General features: G+C 33.9%; 1 protein-coding gene across 2 annotated transcripts in view; it reads right to left on the bottom strand.

The window, feature by feature from the left end:
• Nucleotides 1-19,307, bottom strand: part of PAWR (pro-apoptotic WT1 regulator) — a 96,083-nt gene that overhangs the window by 5,391 nt on the left and 71,385 nt on the right. For both annotated transcript variants that reach the window (XM_074375354.1, XM_074375355.1), the window contains exons 4-6: nt 19,229-19,263; nt 3,325-3,472; nt 1,602-1,706 (exon numbers count right to left, since the gene is read on the bottom strand). In XM_074375354.1, coding sequence (XP_074231455.1) covers nt 1,602-1,706; nt 3,325-3,472; nt 19,229-19,263 — 288 coding nt within the window. The remainder of the gene's footprint in view (nt 1-1,601; nt 1,707-3,324; nt 3,473-19,228; nt 19,264-19,307) is intronic.

The following is a 19,307-nucleotide window of genomic DNA, read 5'->3' as shown; positions in this document are numbered from 1 at the left end:
CTATGACGTTTTGTTTGGAGAAAGGTTTTTAAGCTTAAAAAAAAAATGTGGAAGCCACTAAACTAGGTAATCACCTCCTAGCTTTAAAGTTATCCAATTCCAGCTCCACATTCCATAAATTAATCCCAGTGCCACATATACAACCATTTGGTAAACATGAAAACAATCCACTATAAGTTTTAGTTAGAAGAAACACTATTTTAAGGCAGATTATTTATTGATGGTTGGAAAAGCAGACATTTATATTTATAGCTTTATCCTTGAAATTCAAAATACTAAACTTGGAGAAATCAATGTGAATTCTAAGTATGCTACTGAATAGCTGCATTCTGATACATTTAGTATACTGTCTTTGGACAATTAGGTAAATGATTTAAAAATGTACAGACACAGAATTTGTATTTACTCACAAACTGAATGATAATAGGAAATTAATTTGTTGAAAATAACAATAATGAAGATATGAGATTGCTAAAATTACTACAATTGAGACCCACCTAAGACTTACAGAATTAAATGAAAAAATATACTCATGTATCATTACTAGATTATAAACCTGTAAGGGCAGGTGGTTCATTTTTCTTTTTAATGCACACAGTGTCTAAGACAGTGCCAACAGATCACAGACATCAAAAATATTTGCAGATTTTATATCATATTACAGAAATAATAGAGGAATGCTTGTGTTCTGAACCAAGATGAAAGGCAGTCTATAAGAATGGAAGAGCTTCCTTAGTATTAAGACTGTCAAAGACCTGAGGTCAAATACTGGCTCAGCAGATTTCTAGGTGATTACTATATATGACCTTGAGCAAGTTAAACTCTGAGTTTCAGTGTCCTCATCTACACCCTGCAGTTAATGCCTTACAGCTTCATTAGACCAAGTCTGCACATAATGAAGCTTTCTATTTTCTCTTCTTCTAGAATTAGAGTTAAGACTGGATTAGGAATTTGTTCATTCCTTTTCTCCCTGAACCAAACTTGTTCCTTTCCTCTATCTTATGTAAAGCCTTCTAAAAGGCAAAACTATGAAATCTGTTCTCATTATCATTACCTAAGTATGGCCTAGCATTAATACCTGCTTCTTAAGCAGGAAGTAAATTCTAGAGCTGAAACTGATTAAAAAAAAAAAAAGAGTTATGAACAGTAGTAATAGAGACCCTAGGGTAAGGCTGAACCTAAAGCCAGGACGCATACATATAATTGGAGAAAAAGAAAAGTGAAAATACACACAATGACATAGTTTCTTATGGCAAGAAAGCAGCAATTTTAGTTCCTCATTAAGGCAACTCTATGCCAGAACCCTTTTATGTGGCGCTGACCAAGCTGCTTCTCACCTCCAGACTCCAACAAAACACAGACTAAATCCATTCACCTGGTCCATCCCCAAAAGAATAATATTAAGTAAATACAACTGATAATTGGCCAGAGGAATCAGTTTATGGGATGAAATGATGGTTCTGACCACCACAAATTACTATCTCATTAACAAAAGAATGAACTAAAATATAAAATTAAATAATGTTTTCATATTTATGTACTTTTTATCCAATTGCCATAAAAAATGGAAACCGTAAACAGAAATATATATGAATACTCACTCTATTTAACAAATCAATTTCTTCTTTGAGTTTTCCGATCATTTCCTCTTTATCTTGCATTAGTCTCACAAGTCTTAAGTTTTCTTGCCTTTCTCTTACCACTTCCTAGTTGATACAATTACAAAGCATTAATTGGTAAGTAATGGGTTATTTATAATCTTAAATAGCACATCTGCCAAGTTTGATAAAGTACCTTAGATATATGAAGATCTCCAATTAATTTCTTAAGTCACTTGGTGAGGAAAGGAGGAACCCATCCCAGAAAAGAACCGGAGAATGAGAGGAATACAGGGGTTGTAAAATATGCTTCTGATTAAGTCTGTTTACCCAAGTTTTTAACAAATACTAATAGTGTGACTTTAGCTCTTTAGCTTATCACAATCGTTAGTAATAAAATATCTTATATTTTCATGAATAATATTCTGTTTGGGGACATTCAAAATTTTTATTAAAAACACAAAATTTAAGAAAAAGACATGGCTCTATGGAAAATTCTAAACAGACAAATAATGGTCCTCAATTTTACGTCTGGCTCTGCCAGTTAACTGACAATGGATGAAAATGAAGAAACTAAAAATGATTACTGGTTTTTAAAATTTTTTGTCTTCAAATAATGCAACACCTTTTTCAAAGAAATCTTATGTAGAATCCAGAATCTTGAGCTAGGTCAGCCACCTTGGGGGCAAAAAAAGAAGCAGAACTGAAAAGGTCTTGCCCAGAACTTGGCTTCTTCATTACTAACCCTCAGAGAAAACAGCCAGCCAGCCAGCCTCCAGCCTCATTAATCAGCTGCTGCCAACTACTAGAACACAATCCAAACTCATGTGGAACTTCCAAAGCCCCTCTGAAAAGCCCCCTCAAAAATGATTAGACTATGTATTCCTTAAAGTTTTTAACTTAAACCTATAGAAACTAGTGTTAAAGCTCAAATGTGAACTAAAAATAATCATAATGTTATAAAAATTCTTTTTGTAATTTAATCTCTACTTAAAACAACCTTTATATTACAGGGAACAGTTTCAATTCAGCAAAACAAAACGTATTTCCAACAATCAGAAAGTAATTAAGCACCAATATCAACCTTAGCGGATGAATGTCTATAGAATAAACTTGAGACCCCATAGTTGATAAATTAATGCCAATATTCACTTGAGATGTTCTCAAAGATATTCCTTAACAGATTTATTCTTGAAATTGTTTCAAACTCCACAATGGCTCTAGGCTCTAACTCATAACTCAGAAGAAAGTCTATAAATGACAATCTGCAGATAATAAAATAAACACTCAGTAGTACATATCGCCAGCACAGACTTCTAACCATTTCGAAGGCAAAGATTCTTTTCAATGTATTAAAGATAACACTTGGCAGAATGAGAGTATCCATTAAATATTAAAGAATACAAGAAGTGGCTCCATTTCTAGAAGTTTGAACATCAACAGAACTGGATATTAAAGTTTTAAGAAAATCAGAAAATGCTTAGCCACTATGCATCTAGAAAATACATATTTAAGACAGTGATTCAAAGCTGCTGCTTGACTACACATAGAAATACCAATTAACACTATTGGCATCTTTCATTAGTGCCCCTCATTCCTTCCCTTTGTCGGCATTGGCTCTTCCTCACAAATTTCAGTTTACTTTCTCTCAGCTGCTATGAAAGTAAAAAAAGGAATCCTAATAGAATATTAATTTTATAAATCTTAAATAATTTGCATTTCATACCTTTTCAAGATCTTCAATTTTCTTTTCCAATGTGCTACTTGAGACCAAATTACCTGAAGCACTTACATCCCTGTTATATCTGCTGAACCCACTTCTATCTGTTCGGGGATATCTACTTGAGACATCTTCTTCAGAGGCAGTGGTTGTGCTATGGAAATAAAGATACAATTTTTTTAAAAATACCTAATATTCAGTAAGAAGAGTGCCAAGAGTATTTTCTATTCACCATAAACAATTACCATTCCCCTGAGGACATATGGCTATAAACAAGTCAACTTATTTATAACTATGGAAGTTAATCATTATTCTAACAATTAAAAAAAAAAAAACAGTAATTCTTTCGACCAGTATCTACTGAGTAGCTGCTAAGTACCATTCACTGTTCTGAACACTGAAGATGTAACAGGAAACTCACACATGGAGACATGGACTATGACGTTCATAAAGTTTTCAGTTTAACATGGAATATAACCAATTATAATAAAGCAAGACAACCCTCACAATAAGGTATTATGAAAACTATTACAGGGGACCTAATGTGGACTATATGTGGTGAAGAACCACTTTCTTTTTCCTTTTACTTATAAATTTCATTTCATCATGGGCCAACACTTTGGTGTTGAACTACTGGAAAACACTGAAAATGAAAAATGAACTACTGAAAAAATTAAAGTAAAAAGGACAATACAAGATACAAGTCCAAATGTTTTACTAGATTCAGACCCACAAAATTATATTTTGATAATAGAATAAATAGAAAAAAGAAAAGAATTACAGAAAACTGCATAATTTTCACTGGAAGTATGCATATAATTATAGAAAATAGTCATCATACGAGCAACTTTTGTCATTTCATAATTCTTATTAACCAAAAATTATGAGTGAAACAGCAATTCCTCACATTAAATACCAATTCACACACTTTGAACTAACAGCATATATGTCAATATTTATAGTCTTTAATGTAATAAATATGCTTGCTTCTTGTTTTTTGTATTAGTTATCTACTATCTGCATAAAAAATTATGCCAAAACTTAGTGGCTTAAAACAGCATACAACTATTATCTGACAATTTCTGCTGGTCAGGAATCTGGAAGCATGTTAGCTGTGTGGTTATGATTCAGGGTCTCTTATGAGGTTTTAGTCAAGATGCTGGTCATGGCTACAGTCATCTGAAGGATTTGCCTGTAAGCTCGCTCACATGGCTGATGGCAAAAGGCCTCAGTTTCTCACTGGCTCTTGGCCAAAAGACTCAGTCCCTCAGTCTCTCTACTGGGCTGTTCACCACAAGACCGCTGGCTTCCATAGAGAAAGCGACACAACAACCAAGATAGACACTGCAGTCTCTGTCATGACCTAGTCTCAGAAGTGACAGGCTTTCACATCAACCCCATGCTGAACGTGGAAGGGGATTACACAGGTGTCAATACCAGGAGGTAGAGCTTTCCAGTGGTTCTCCTGGAGGCTGGCACCATTCTTGTTAATTTACCTAATCTAGGTTGGACTGATGACAACATTGATCACAAGGGATATGGTATATCTAAACTACCTCGACGATTTCTTTTAACAGCACTTACAACAGAGAAATTAGTTTCACAAGAGTAGGAGAAGAGGCTTGAAAGCAATTTCAGCAAGCTCAGGATTTTCATTTTTAACTCTTACCCCAAACTCATAAAACGATGCCTTTCAAAATTTGTCCTCAATTTTTATTGGTAGCCAGTTCCAATCATTTATCCAGCAAAATTATAGTTAAATCTAAAATAATTCTGACAGAGGTGGGAGGGTATACCTCAGTGGGTGAGCACATTTAGAATGCACGAGGTCCTAGGTTCAACCCTCAGTACCTTCATTAAATAAGTAAATAGATTAAAAAAAAAAACAATCAAACCAATTACCTCCTCCCTTCAAAAAAAGAATTAAAAAATACTTTTGATAAAAAATAATGGATTCTTGATCTACTCATTCCTATCAGTGGGTTTTCTTTTGATAGAATATAAAATTCAAAGTGTGTCTTAACAAATCCATAAGGTATTTATTTGATTATAACATTCTGCAAATATGCAATACTAAAATCATCACCTATTTACTAATATATTGTGGAACTCTTCATAACAATTTGGAAAAATTTTCCCCCCAAATTTCTAACTTTCATTTTTGCCCTTTGACCATATGTAACATTGAAAACATTTGACATTCCTTTCTTGCATGGAAGGCTAAGATCATTAAAAAAAAAAAAAGAATAAAGCTGTCAGACAAATAAGTCTAACTCATATTTTAAAGCTGGGGACCAAACTAGTTTCTTTCTTTTCTTTTTTTAAATTGAAGCATAGTTGATTTACAAACCCTGGTTTCTTATCTTGCAAAAACATGAAGTATTCATCCTAAAGATCAAATACTTTTATCTGAAAATTTCCCTTTGAAAATGATTGTATAATGCAGCATATGGTAACAGCTGATTGGCTCAGCTTCCAAACTATCATTTACTTTTTCTTAAACCTGAGGTTTAATGTATTATGCTATGTAAAGTAATTTACACTTTAAGTGAATGGTTAAATTTAGCTGATTAACAAGCACACTGTTTAGTTCAGCTGACGTAACAAAGACTTTCTCAATGAAAGAAGCAGGACAAAGATTTATATTCTGGCACAAGTTCTAGTATTTTTTCCCTGTCACTATCTCTATATAGTCAGAACATTCTCCTGCAAAAGCAAAGGAAAACTCTGAACCACATATGTTGATTTGCTAACCCTTTAAAGTTTTATATACTTCAGAGCAAGCAAGCTTGTCAGCAAGGAAATTGAAAAATAAATGTTTCCTTCACATTACTGTCATGTTAGCACAATCAATATGCTCATCAAATTACAACAAAAATTCCTTTGCTATCCTGATTTGTCTGAGTTGGTCTTCTATATCACTAAACTGTTCCCAAATGTATCAAGCTATGGGTGTTGCTGGCAAGTATTATATGAACTACCTTCATTGCTACAGACTTATCCAACATCTCCAAGCAAACATCTTTGTCTTGTCATTTATGTATAGTTTTTTTAATGTTAGCAACCAGAAGTCAGACTATAGAAGAAACTCACAAAACACTAATGATCACATATGGAATACTGACGATCTGCTTCTGCCAGCTTCTTAACTATAATATTCTTTCTTTCAAATAATGCATTTGTGGCTGTGAGTATAATTATGTCATGCATATAAATGTCACTTAAATTTTATTGGTTTTATTGTTTTAGCAGCCAGTATATCACTGCAAATAACCCACTGTGGTTTTAGCACTTCCCAATTAATAATGGTTAAAAACTGAACTCAATATAGGAGGGATTAGTATTTCCCAACAAAACCAGCACAAACTCTTTTGGTCTTTATCTCTTTGAAATTACTTTAATCATCATCATTTGGTTTACTACTACTGTCACACTCAGAAAAGATGTTATCTTTTCTTGTTTAAAAAAAAACAAGTATAGTAATGCTTGCTTTACCATTGGTAAATTAGGATTAAAAATAAAGAACATAAATTTTACTTCCTAGATTTAGATAATACTAACAAAAGCAGAAACTGAAAAGATTTAAAAAAATTTTTTTACTTTCTATTTATTTGCTTATTTTATTTTGACTTAATTATTACATGTTTACATTTGAATTATTTTGTTTATGGAACAAGAATAAGTCTGATTAAATTTAACACAAGATTTTTAAAAAATTTTATTTTATTGAGTCATAGTCAATTTATAATGTCAATTTCCAGTGTAGGACACAATTTTTCAGTCATACACGAACATACATATATTCATTGTTGCATACTTTTTCCACCGTGAGCTACCACAAGATCTTGTATATACTTCCCTGTGCTATACAGTATAAACTTGTTTATCTATTCTATATATACTTGTCAGTATCTACAAATTTCGAACTCCCACTCCGTCCCTTCCCACTCCCCTCCCCCCGGCAACCACAAGTTTGTATTCTATGTCTATGAGTCTTTCTGTTTTGTATTTATGTTCATCTGTCTTTTTTTCTTTTTTCTTTTTCTTTTTTAGATTCCACATATGAGTGATCTCATATGGTATTTTTCTTTCTCTTTCTGGCTTACTTCACTTAGAATGACATTCTCCAGGGACATCCAATGTTGCTGCAAATGGCATTATGTTGTCATTTTAATGGCTGAATAGTATTCCATTGTATAAATATACCACATCTTCTTTATCCAGGCATCTGTTGATGGACATTTAGGCTGTTTCCATGTCTTAGCTATTGTAAATAGTGCTGATATGAACAGTGGGGTGCAGGTGTCTTTCTGAAGTAGGGTTCCTTCTGGATATATGCCCAGAAGTGGGATTACTGGGTCATATGGTAAATCTATTCCTAGTCTTTTGAGGAATCTCCGTACTGTTTTCCACAGTGGCTGCACCAGACTGCATTCCCACCAGCAGTGTAGGAGGGTTCCCTTTTCTCCACAGCCTCTCCAGCATTTGTCATTTGTGGACTTCTGAATGATGGCCATTCTGACTGGTGTGAGGTGATACCTCATTGTAGTTTTGATCTGAATTTCTCTGATAATTAGTGATATTTAGTATTTTTTCATGTGCCTATTGGCCATTTGTATGTCTTCACTGGAGAATTGCTTGTTTAGGTCTTCTGCCCATTTTTGGATTGGGATGTTTGTTTTTTTCTTATTAAGTCATGTGAGCTGCTTATACATTCTGGAGATCAAGCCTTTGTCAGTTTCATCTTTTGCAAAAATTTTCTCCCATTCTGTAGGTTGTTGTTTTGTTTTGTACATGGTTTCCTTTGCTGTGCAAAAGCTTGTAAGTTTAATTAGGTCCCATTTGTTTATTCTTGTTTTTATTTCTATTACTTGGGTAGACTGTTCTAGGAGAACATTTTTGAGATGTATGTGAGATAATGTTTTGCCTATGTTTTCTTGTAGGAGGTTTATTGTATCTTGTCTTATGTTTAAGTCTTTGATCCATTTTGAGTTTATTTTTGTGTATGGTGTAAGGGAGTAACACAAGATTTTTAATGTAAGTAAATCCTTACATTTTCTTCAATTCTTAAACATTTTGGGGTACAAATGACTAACATGAAAGTAACACTGCTACAGCACAATACAGTCTTCTCTATCTTGCATGGTACACTGACCAAGATAAACCATATTCTGGGCCATAAAACACATCTTCACAAATTTAGGAGACTAGAAATCATATAATGTCTGCTCTTAGACCACAATAGAATTAGACTAGCAGCAGCAGAAAGATAACTGGAAAATCCTAAAATTACATGGAGATTAAGCAACATACTTCTAAATAACATAAAGGTCAAAGAAGAAATCTCAAGAGAAATTTTAAAACATTTTGAACAAAAGGAAAATGAACCCACCATTTAAAATTTGTGGAATGCAGTAGAAGTGCTTAGAGGAAAATTTTAGCACTAAATGCATATACTAAAAAAGCAGAAAGGTCTAAAATCAATACTCTTAAGTTTCTATCTTGGAAAAATAGAAGAGAGTAAATTAAATCCAAAGTAAGCAGAATAAATGAAACAACAAGAATTAGAGCAGGAATCAATGAAATTGAAAACAGGAAACCAACACAGAAAAAATTAATGAAACCAGAAACTATTTCTTTGAAAATATCAATAAAATCAATAGGCCTCCAGTCAAGCTACCTAAGAAGAGAGGACACAGATTACTAGTATCAGAAATGAAAGGGGGAACATCATTAATGATTCCATGGACATTGAAAGAACAATAAAGGAATATTGTGAACAACACTGCCCCAAATTTGATAACCCAGATAAAATGGATCAATTCCTTGAAAGATACAATCTGCCAAAACTCACATAAGAAATAGACAATCTGAATAGTCCTGTATTTGTTAAAGAAATTGAACCAATAATTAATAACTTTGCAGAACAGAAGTAGCAGTCCAGATGGGTTCACTAGTGAATCCTAGCAAACATTGAAGGAAGAAAATTATACTGATTTTCTAACATCTCTTCCAGAAGATAAAAGCAGAGGAAATACTTCCTAACTCATTCTATGAATTACCCTAATACCAAAACCAAAGACATCACATGAAAAAAAAAAAAAAAAAAACTAAAGACTAAGATCTCTTGTTGACACAAAAATTCTCAACAAAATTTTTGCAAATCAAATTCAAAAATGTATAAGAAGAATTATAAGTCAAAATCAAGTGGGACTTATTCCAAGTATTCAAGGCTGGCTCAATATTAAAAAATCAATTAATGCAATCTATCACATCAACAGGCTAAAGAAGAGAAATATCACATGATCACGCACAGACATGGAAAAATTATTTGACGAAATCTGACACCTATACATGATAAAAACTGGACAAACTAAGCACAGAAGGGAACTTCCTCAACTTGATAAAGAATATCTACAAAAACCTATATCATACTTAATGGTGAGACACTCAAAAGCTTTCCTGCTATGATCAAGAACAAGGCAAGGATGCCCCTTCCTCCCCACTCTTAGTCAACATCTTATTGGAAGTCCTAGGTAATGCAGTAAGACAAGAAAAGGAAATAAAAGGTATACAGATTGGGAAGGAAGAAATAAAACTGTTTTTGTCCACAACTGATGTGATCATCTGTATCGAAAATTTTAAAGATCAACAGCAACAAGAATTTGTAAAATAGTAAGCAGTTATAGCAAGGGTGCAGGATTCAAGGTTAATATACAAAAGTCAATCACTTTCCTACACATGTGCAATGAACAAGTGGAATTTGAAATTAAAAACACAATACATTTACATTAGCTCCCTTCAAAATGAAATATTTAAGTATAAATCTAACAAAATATGTATAACATTTATATGAGGAAAACAACAAAACTGATGAAAGATTTCAAAGAACTAAATAAATGGAGAGATATTCCCTGTTAATTATGTTAATGAACAAGAAGAGCCAATATTGGCAAGATGTCACTTCTTCCCAGCTTTGATTTCCCATTGACCTATTGGCTCAATGCAAGCCCAATCAAAATCCCAGCAGGTTATTTTGCAGCTATTGACAAACTAATTCTAAAGTTTACAGGGAGAGGCAAAAGATCGAGAATAGCCAACACAGTATTAAAGAACAAAGCTGAAGGGCTAACGTTACCCAACTTCAAGACTTACTATAAAGCTACAGTAATCAAGACAGTGGTACTGGTGAAAGGAAAGACTAATAGAGCAAGGGAACAGCAACAGAAGTAGAACTAAACTCACATAAATGACACACAACTGATCTTTGACAAAGGCACAAAGGCAATGCAACAGAGCAAAATAGCCTTTTCAACAAATGATGCTGGAGCAACCAGACATCTGCAGGCAAAAAAATGAAAAATAAAACAAAGACCTTATATACTTCATAAAAGTTAATTTAAAATGGATTGTGAATCTAAATGTAAAATGCAAATAAGATGGCAAATAAGCATATAAGAAGATGCTCCATATCATATGTCATCAGGGAAATGCAAATTAAAATGAGATACCACTACACATATATTAAAGTGGCTAAAGTCAGAAACAATGCTGGCAAGGATGGAGCAAAAGGAACTCTTACTCATTACTGGTGGGAATGTAAAATGGTACAACTGTTTTGAAGACAGTTTGGTGGTTTCTCATAAAACTAAACATACTCTTAACATACAATCCATCAGTCATACTCCATGTGCATATTCATGTCTACAAAAAATATGCACATGGATGTTCACAGCAGCTTTATTCATAACTGCCAAAATTTGGAAGCAACTGTGATGTCCTTTTACAGGTGAATGGACATCCAGAAACTGGAATATTATTCAGCACTAAAAAGAAATAAGCTATCAAGCCATGGAAAACATGGAGGAATCTTAAATGCATATTACTAAGTGAAAGAAGTCAATCTGAAAAGACTCCATACTGTATGATTCCACATATATGACACTGAGGAAAAGGCAAAACTATGGAGAGAGTAATAAGATCAGTCATTGCCAGGGGCTGGGAGGAGAGGTGACAGGGAAAGGGATAAACAGGTAGAGTACAGAGGATTTTTAGGGCAGTAAAAACACTCTGCATGATACCATAATGATGGATATGTGTCATTATACATTTGCCCAAATCCACAGAATATACAACACCAAGAGTGAACCATAACGTAAACTATGGACGTTAGGTGGTTATGATGCGTCAGTGTTAAGTTCATCAACTGTAACAAATATGCCTCTCTGTTGAGGAATGTTGATAATGGGGTGTGATGATGACAATGTCAAAGTGCAATTCAAGTTTCTAAATGTTTACTCTAGAGTTCTGTTCTTATCTTGTCATGGATTAGTAACAAACAGTTCAAGGACCACACCTGGAGTAGCATTATGCTAGAGAATGCTTAAACTTAGACTTAAAAGAGGAGTAAGAATTCAAATGTCTAGAAACAAAGAGTATGTGGCCATCTGAAAACAGAAAAATCCAATAGGGCTACAGTATGAAATGTAAACATAGGAGCAGTAAGATATAATGCTGGTAAAATGAGCTGGAGACCTGAAAGCTATTTTATGAAGAATTTAAACTAATGTCTCCAAAGAACAGACCAGTTACCAGTACTGAGATTGAATCGGTAATTTAAAAACTTCCAACAAACAAAAATCCAAGACCAGATGGTTTCACAGGTGAAATCTACCACATATTTAGAGAAGAGTTAACACCTATCCTTCCAAAACTATCCCAAAAAATTGCATGAACACTTCCAAACTCATTCTATGAGGCTACCATCACCCTGATACCAAAACCAAAGATATCACCAAAAAAAGAAAATTACAGGCCATTATCATTCATGAACATAGATGCAAAAATCCTCAACAAAATACTAGCAAACCAACTTGAACAATACATTAAAAGGCGCACACACCATGATTAAGTGGGATTTATCCCAGGGATGCAAGGATTCTTCAAAATCCACAAATCTATCAGTATGATACACCACCTTAACAAAGTGAAGAATAAAAACCGTATGATCATCTCAATAGATGCAGAAAAAGCTTCTGATAAAATTCAACATCCATTTATGACAAAAACTCTCCAGAAGTGGGCACAGAGTGGGCAGATAGGGAACATACCTCAACATAATAAAGGCCATATATGACAAACCCACAGCTAACATCATATTCAATGGTGAAAAGCTGAAAGCATTTTCTTTAAGATCAGGAACAAGAGAAGGATGCCCACTGATGCCACTTTTATTCAACATAGTTTTGGAAGTCCTAGCCACAGCAATCAAAGAAGGAAAAGAAATAAAAGGGATCCAAGTTGGAAAAGAAGAAGTAAAACTCTCATTGTTTGCAGATAATATGACACGATACACAGAAAGTCTTAAAGATGCTACCAGAAAACTACTACAATTCATCAACGAATTTGGTAAAGTTGCAGATTTCAAATTAACATACAGAAATCTACTTCATTTCTGTTCACTAGCAATGAAATTTCAAAAAAGAAATCAAGGAAACAATCCCATTTACCACTGCACCAAAAAGAATAAAATACCTAGGAATAAGCCTACCTAGGGAGGCAAAAGACTTGTACTCTGAAAACTGTAAGATACTGATAAAGGAAACTGAAGACAACACAAACAGACGGAAAGATATACTGTGTTCTCGGATTGGAAGAATCAGTATCATTAAAATGGTCATAATACCCAAGACAATATACTGATTCAATGCAATCCCTATCAAATTACCAATGGCATTTTTCAGAACTGGAACAAAACAATTGTTAAATTTGTGTGGAAACACAAAAAGACCCCAAATATCTTTCTCATGCTAAGAATTTAAATTTTTTAAAACTTTCACTTAAAACTCCAAAACAAGCATCAAAATATTTTTCTACTTTTTAAAAAATTAAAAAAAAATTTTAAGAACAGATCCAATATTACGTATCTTGCCAGCTGAACAACCACATGATCATTTCTGCACTTACATACTTGATTTGATATTCTCCTTAATCTACTCCTCCAGACTTACCAATTTTGTGGATGTTGGTTGAACTACATAATTCATAAATCCACTTAACCACTCAAATTACAGTATTGTGCAATACTTAGAAGGTGAACAAAGAACACTTCCCTCAGGATACCTCCAGTGCTAAATGATCATCAGACACACAGAGCAAGGGAGTAATACGCAAATAACTAGTACACAGTACTACCTATTAAGTACACAGTGGGCCCTCCAAATCTGTGCGTTCTGCATCCACAAATTCAAGCAACTTGGATTGGAAATATTCGGGGGGTAGAGGGAGAATTCCAGAAATTTCCAAGAAGCAAAACTTATATTTACATAGCATTTATATTGTATTAGGTATCATAAGCATTCTAAAGATGATTTAAAGTACATGGGAGGCTATACATAGGTTATATGCAAATACTACAACATTTTAAATAAGGGACTTGTACATCACAGATTCTGGTATCCTCCGGGGTTCCAGACCCAATCCCCTCCATGGATACTAAGGGATGACTATAAATGCCTTAGTGTTTTTTAGATTAAGAGGTAAACATAAATACAAGATCTATTTTCCCTCCTGTACCCTAACATTATCTTATGTACCACCTGCCTTGGAGACTAGCTTAGACTTCATTTAAAGGTCATGGGAAGCTACTAAAGCAGGAAAAGTGACAGAATCACTTTAACAAAATGCACTGGAAATGAGGAAAACTGGGGGCAGGGAGGCCCAGTTTGGAGGTTATTGTAATTATATGTGAGAGACTATGGGTGTCTTGGATTGGTTTGCTGGCACTGGAGGAGGAGATAAATTCAACAAGTTCTGGTAAATGACTGGATGTAAGTGAGGTAGTGGGGCGGGGGGAAAATGTCATAAACAATGTCCAGATTTCTGGCTTGAGCAAGAATGGATTTTAATACCAACTGCTGAAATCCACCAAGTTTCACAAGTTTACTTTTGAACATGCTGAGTTTAAGATGCTTCTGAGATATCTAAAAGTAGGTATTTAAAAGTTGTTGGTTATACAGGTATAATGATTTGGAATCATCAGAATAGGTATAGAGAGTAACTGAAGTCATCGAAGTTAAAGAAATTTCTAGCACAAATACACAAAAGAAAAAGAACAAAGTCTAAGACAGAGAGCTGAGTAACACCAACACATAAAGAACAAGTAGGAAAGAAGAACGATGAGACTGGGAAATACCAGCAAAGCGGCAGGAAGAAAATCCAGAGTAAGGTATCACTGAAGCCATATATAAAAGAGCATTAGAATCATTTTAAAGGATCTCTTTCCACTTAAAAAAAAAAAAAGTCCAATTATCTTTATCTGCATCAACCACAAGATTATTCAAATAGAAACTACAACACTGACAACTACAAATGAAAACCTAGAAATGTGGATATCCCTTAATAACTTTGTATTTGCTTAAAGTACAAGCTTAAAACAGCATTTCAAAAAGTTTAACCTATTAACAATTTTAAAAATTCTTCATATCAGGCTTGTCAATATATAAATGACACTAACACACAAATTCAACACAAGGAATAATTATCACTGAAAAATAAATCATGCGTCATCACCATTACATATTAGGTTTGTAAAGAACAGTCATAATTGTGAATAACTGTGTTACTTGATCTTATTGCCAAATTTAACTCTGTTTATTCTAAAAACAGAAATGTTTTAATCTATTTTGAGGGCTGCATATGTACAGTGCAAAATACCCAGAATAAAAAATTGTTTTATTAACTCCAAAAAGATTATAACATTCTACTCAAGAATGTTAACACAAATCTCTAACTAATACAATTCCAAAAAGAATTCCCCTCTGCCCTTAGCTACAAAGTTACTAACCATAATGTTCAGAAAAGGAAAAAGAATAAACATTATCATCAAAGATAAAAACCACCTTTTACTGAAAATTTTCCCCTCTGGGGATTTTCATATCTTCTGTGGAAAGCCTAGAAGGTGTTGTGTTGGGGGATAAAGCACTGTTATTCTAAAACTATCATGAGAACAAGATTGGCAGCATTATGAGATTATAGCTAGAGGAATTTTCCACTAAAATAGATATTTTAAAGCTTAGCAATTAGAAGAAGTACAAGACTCATGAGTAAAATCCTACTTTTAGAATGGATATCAAATATTTAGAAGTACTGGATAAATGATGAAATTCTTAAATAACCAGTAAGTACATGACTGGTCTCCGTGTGTTTTATGTGTTTCTCTACCTTATTCTATTCCACCCCCACTCCCACTGTTCAAAACAGCCCCTTACTCTATATAGGTCTTCTCTCTCTCCCCTCTTTAAACACACACACAGACACACAGAGCAACAACTAAAGATCAAAATTACTTCTCAGACTCCTTATTAAAATTATGATACATATTCACTGTGGGAAACAAATAATATGAATCAACATCTCCAGTAATCCTACCAACCCAGAGATAACTGCTGATATCAGTAGTTCATAATCTTTTGGGATTGCAGATCCCTTTGAAAATCTGATGAAAAATACAGCTCTTCTCCCAGGTAAATAAACATTATATTCTTTTACATAGAATTTCAGCAGTTTATTAATAGATTTCAAGTTGAGAATGCTTTATGTATGTTATGATAGACTTTATTTGATATCATACTATTTGTAATATGCTCTCCCTCTTCCCATTTAACATAAATAGGTAATAATTTTCCTATAATTATTAATTCCTGTCATTAATGGTTTTCTACAGACTCGGTTTAATGTCTGTATTTTAACTCTGTATTAGTATGCCACAGCTAAACCCTATCTCATTGTTAGAAATTTTAAGCTTTTCCAGTTAGGGGCTATCATACATGCTCATTTCTGGTATATTAAATATAGTGGATTATTCTAAAAAGATCACTATAAACTTTACCAAGTAAACATTCTACTAAGAACATTACACATTGGGAAAAAACCCCACAAAAACACAACCACTGACCCATCTTTCCTAAGCCTTGAGTTTCAGAAATTTTACAACCACTGCCTCTAAGCAGTTTTCCAAAGGTTTTAAAAAGGAGATCAGTGAATATGTAAGAGATGTTCTAGAGAAACAACAGCTGATTAGTAAAATAGAGCATAACTAGAATGAGTGCTTAACAGATTCAACGCTTAAAAAGGTACAGCCTTGATACTTCTGAGAAAAAAATAAATATCAAATTCATAACTTATAAGAGCACACATACAAACTAGTCTTGCATGTGCTTGTAGCCTCTAATGACTTTTTAAGAGTTTGCCTATTTTACTGAAGTTATCTGATTTACTGAAAATATTTTCTAACATATAATGCCAAATTTCTATCCTTTAGCCCATTCCTCCTTTTCTCCATCTTCATTCATCAGCAGACACTCTCTAAGAAACATCCATATTCTAGTCTTTGTTACAACTTGCTGACAGATTAATGAAAGTAATGAACTGTTGATGTACAATACAACAAACTCCTCTAGAAAGGAATCGATCATTTCAGATCTAGATTCTAGGTTTTGTGTTTGTTCTTTTCCTTTTTAGATAGTATTCAAACTACAAGTTGCCATGAGTCAGTGAATAATGACTAGAAACATAATTTTTTTTTGTTTTATAACAGTTATTAAATGTGGCTAAACCTCTGAGAGCTGCAAATTAACAAACCGCATGCTCTAGGCTATGAAAATAAAGGAAGTAACAGGTATACAAACAGGTCACAAGTAAAATAATGGTCTGAAAATCTTAAAAATAAAAACATACACCATGTGAAATCAATTTTCTTCCTGATTTAACACAATGATATGTAAATAAACCTTTTGATGAGGATTTATAAAACCATTCCCCTAACGATTCTAACTAAAGAATACAAATCTGAAAAAGTATCAACCATAATTTAAGGTTTATTATTTAATAAGAACTAAATATGTATGAATGATACAACAAACTTGTTAAGTTACTGAAGTTTGTCTTTACTCTCCAAACCAGAAACTGATGATAAAAAGTTTTTTGGCTTGAGAATGTAACCTGGAAATAGGCCAAATGAAAGGTATTTGATTGGTAATGATTGCTAGCAAAAGAAAAGATTCTTTCCAGTTTAAACTATTCATGTTAAGTAAAAATTACCAAGTAAAAACATAAAAGTTATAACCTTAAAAGAATCACAGGTTTCGTTATACCTACATCAAAATACTCATAAATGAAAATGAAAGCAGCAGCAGTGACAAACATATCAGATCCACTTATTCAAATGTTGATTATCTTGGCCTTATCTCTTCTAAAAGTTAAACACTGAATTTTATTTCTATAGTAACTTGGTATTAAAATTAGAGCTCTTCTTAATCAGTGTTTTATTTAGATGAACTATAAAAACTACAACTTTTAACCAAATATTTTAAACTTTACCATAAAATAGAGGAAGACAAAGGTTTAATATGTATAAATCTAGGTGGACTGTCTTGTGCAAGCATGTGGGCTCTGGAGTTAGGTGCCCTGAGTTCAAATCTAGATTCTTCTACTCACTAGCTATGTAACCACAATGAAATTATTCTACCTCTTTACCGCATTTCCCTCAGCTACAAAATGAAAGTAAATATTATACCTACTATACTTACCCTATAAGGTAACTGAGAATTGGATGAAGTTTCTATGCAAAGCACCTTGCACATTATAAGCACTTGATAAGCTTTACCACTATTCTATAATTATTAGCACAAGTATGACCACATCTTCTGAAACTTTCATGGCTTCAACAGGGAAGGAAGCTAATATCCCAGGCATCTCCATTAAACACCTTCTCATACCTAACTCTGATTTTTCTTCCTATACATGTGCATACACGTTCAAACACATTTTCTGGTAAAAGCATTACTCATTGTGTAAAGGTGGCACCATGGACTTGCTATGGTCTGAATGTGTCCCCCTAAAATTCATATGCTGAAATCCCAATGCCCAATGTGAGGGTAATAAGAAGTGGGACCTTTGGGAGGTGCCTGGGTTACAAAGGTGAAGTCCTCATGAATGGAATTAGTGCTCCTGTAAAAGAGACCTCACACAGCTCTCCAGCCCCTTCCACAAGTGAAGACAGTGAGAGGCTGCTATTTTGCAACTGGCAAGAGGGTCTCACCAGAACATCACTGTGCTGGCAATCTGATCTCTGACTTCCAGCCTCCAGAACTGTGAGAAGGACATTTCTGTTGTCTGTGGTATTTTGTTACAGCAGCCTGAATGAAGGAAGCTTGGAATGAATTGTGTACTCTACTCCCAAAATTCATATGCTGAAGCCCTAACCTCAATGTGATGGTATACTTGGAAGCAGGGCCTTTGGGAGGTACTTAGGTTCAGATAAGGTCGTGAGGGTGGGGCCCTTACGATGGGATTAGGATTAGTGCATTTATCAAAGGAGACACCAGGGAAGTCACCATTTCTCTCCCCACCATTTAAGGGCACTGCAAGAAGGAAGCTCTCTGCATGCCAGGAGAAGAATCCTCATTAGAACCAGACCATGCTGGCACCCTGACCTTGGACTTCACAACCTCTAGAACTGTGAGAAAATAAATTTCTGTTTTAGCCATTCTGTCCATGGTATTTTGTTATGGCATCCCAAGCTGACTAACAAGGTGATACACTTGTACTTTCAGTGTTTAAATACACAAGACAAAATGATTCTAAGTTTTTTCTTTTGCTAAGTTTATCAAACCCATACAAATTCATGGTGTGCAGTTTTCAAAGACTGCAGAGTATGTCAGAATAAGTTACGGTCAGACAGACATTACACTCTTGCCTACAATGTAATTTATTTTTAAGAGCACAATAGTAAAGTTCCTTATTTTTCAAACAGCGGCTTTAAACAGTTTTAGTCAGTTAAGCCATGGTCAGAAAGACATTATACTCATGTCTACAATATGCTTTTAAGTCTTAACTTATGGATTCTTACCTCTTATATCTGCCTGTAACTGTTCTAGATGGTTCCTGTAAAGTAAAAAGGACATATCAGTTTGGGTATGTTTATAAGC

Source organism: Camelus bactrianus, chromosome 12 (assembly GCF_048773025.1).
Source record: "Camelus bactrianus isolate YW-2024 breed Bactrian camel chromosome 12, ASM4877302v1, whole genome shotgun sequence".
NCBI classification, from domain to species: domain Eukaryota; kingdom Metazoa; phylum Chordata; class Mammalia; order Artiodactyla; family Camelidae; genus Camelus; species Camelus bactrianus.
Note: the sequence above shows the minus strand (reverse complement) of the source record. Positions and strands in the feature narration are given on the sequence as shown.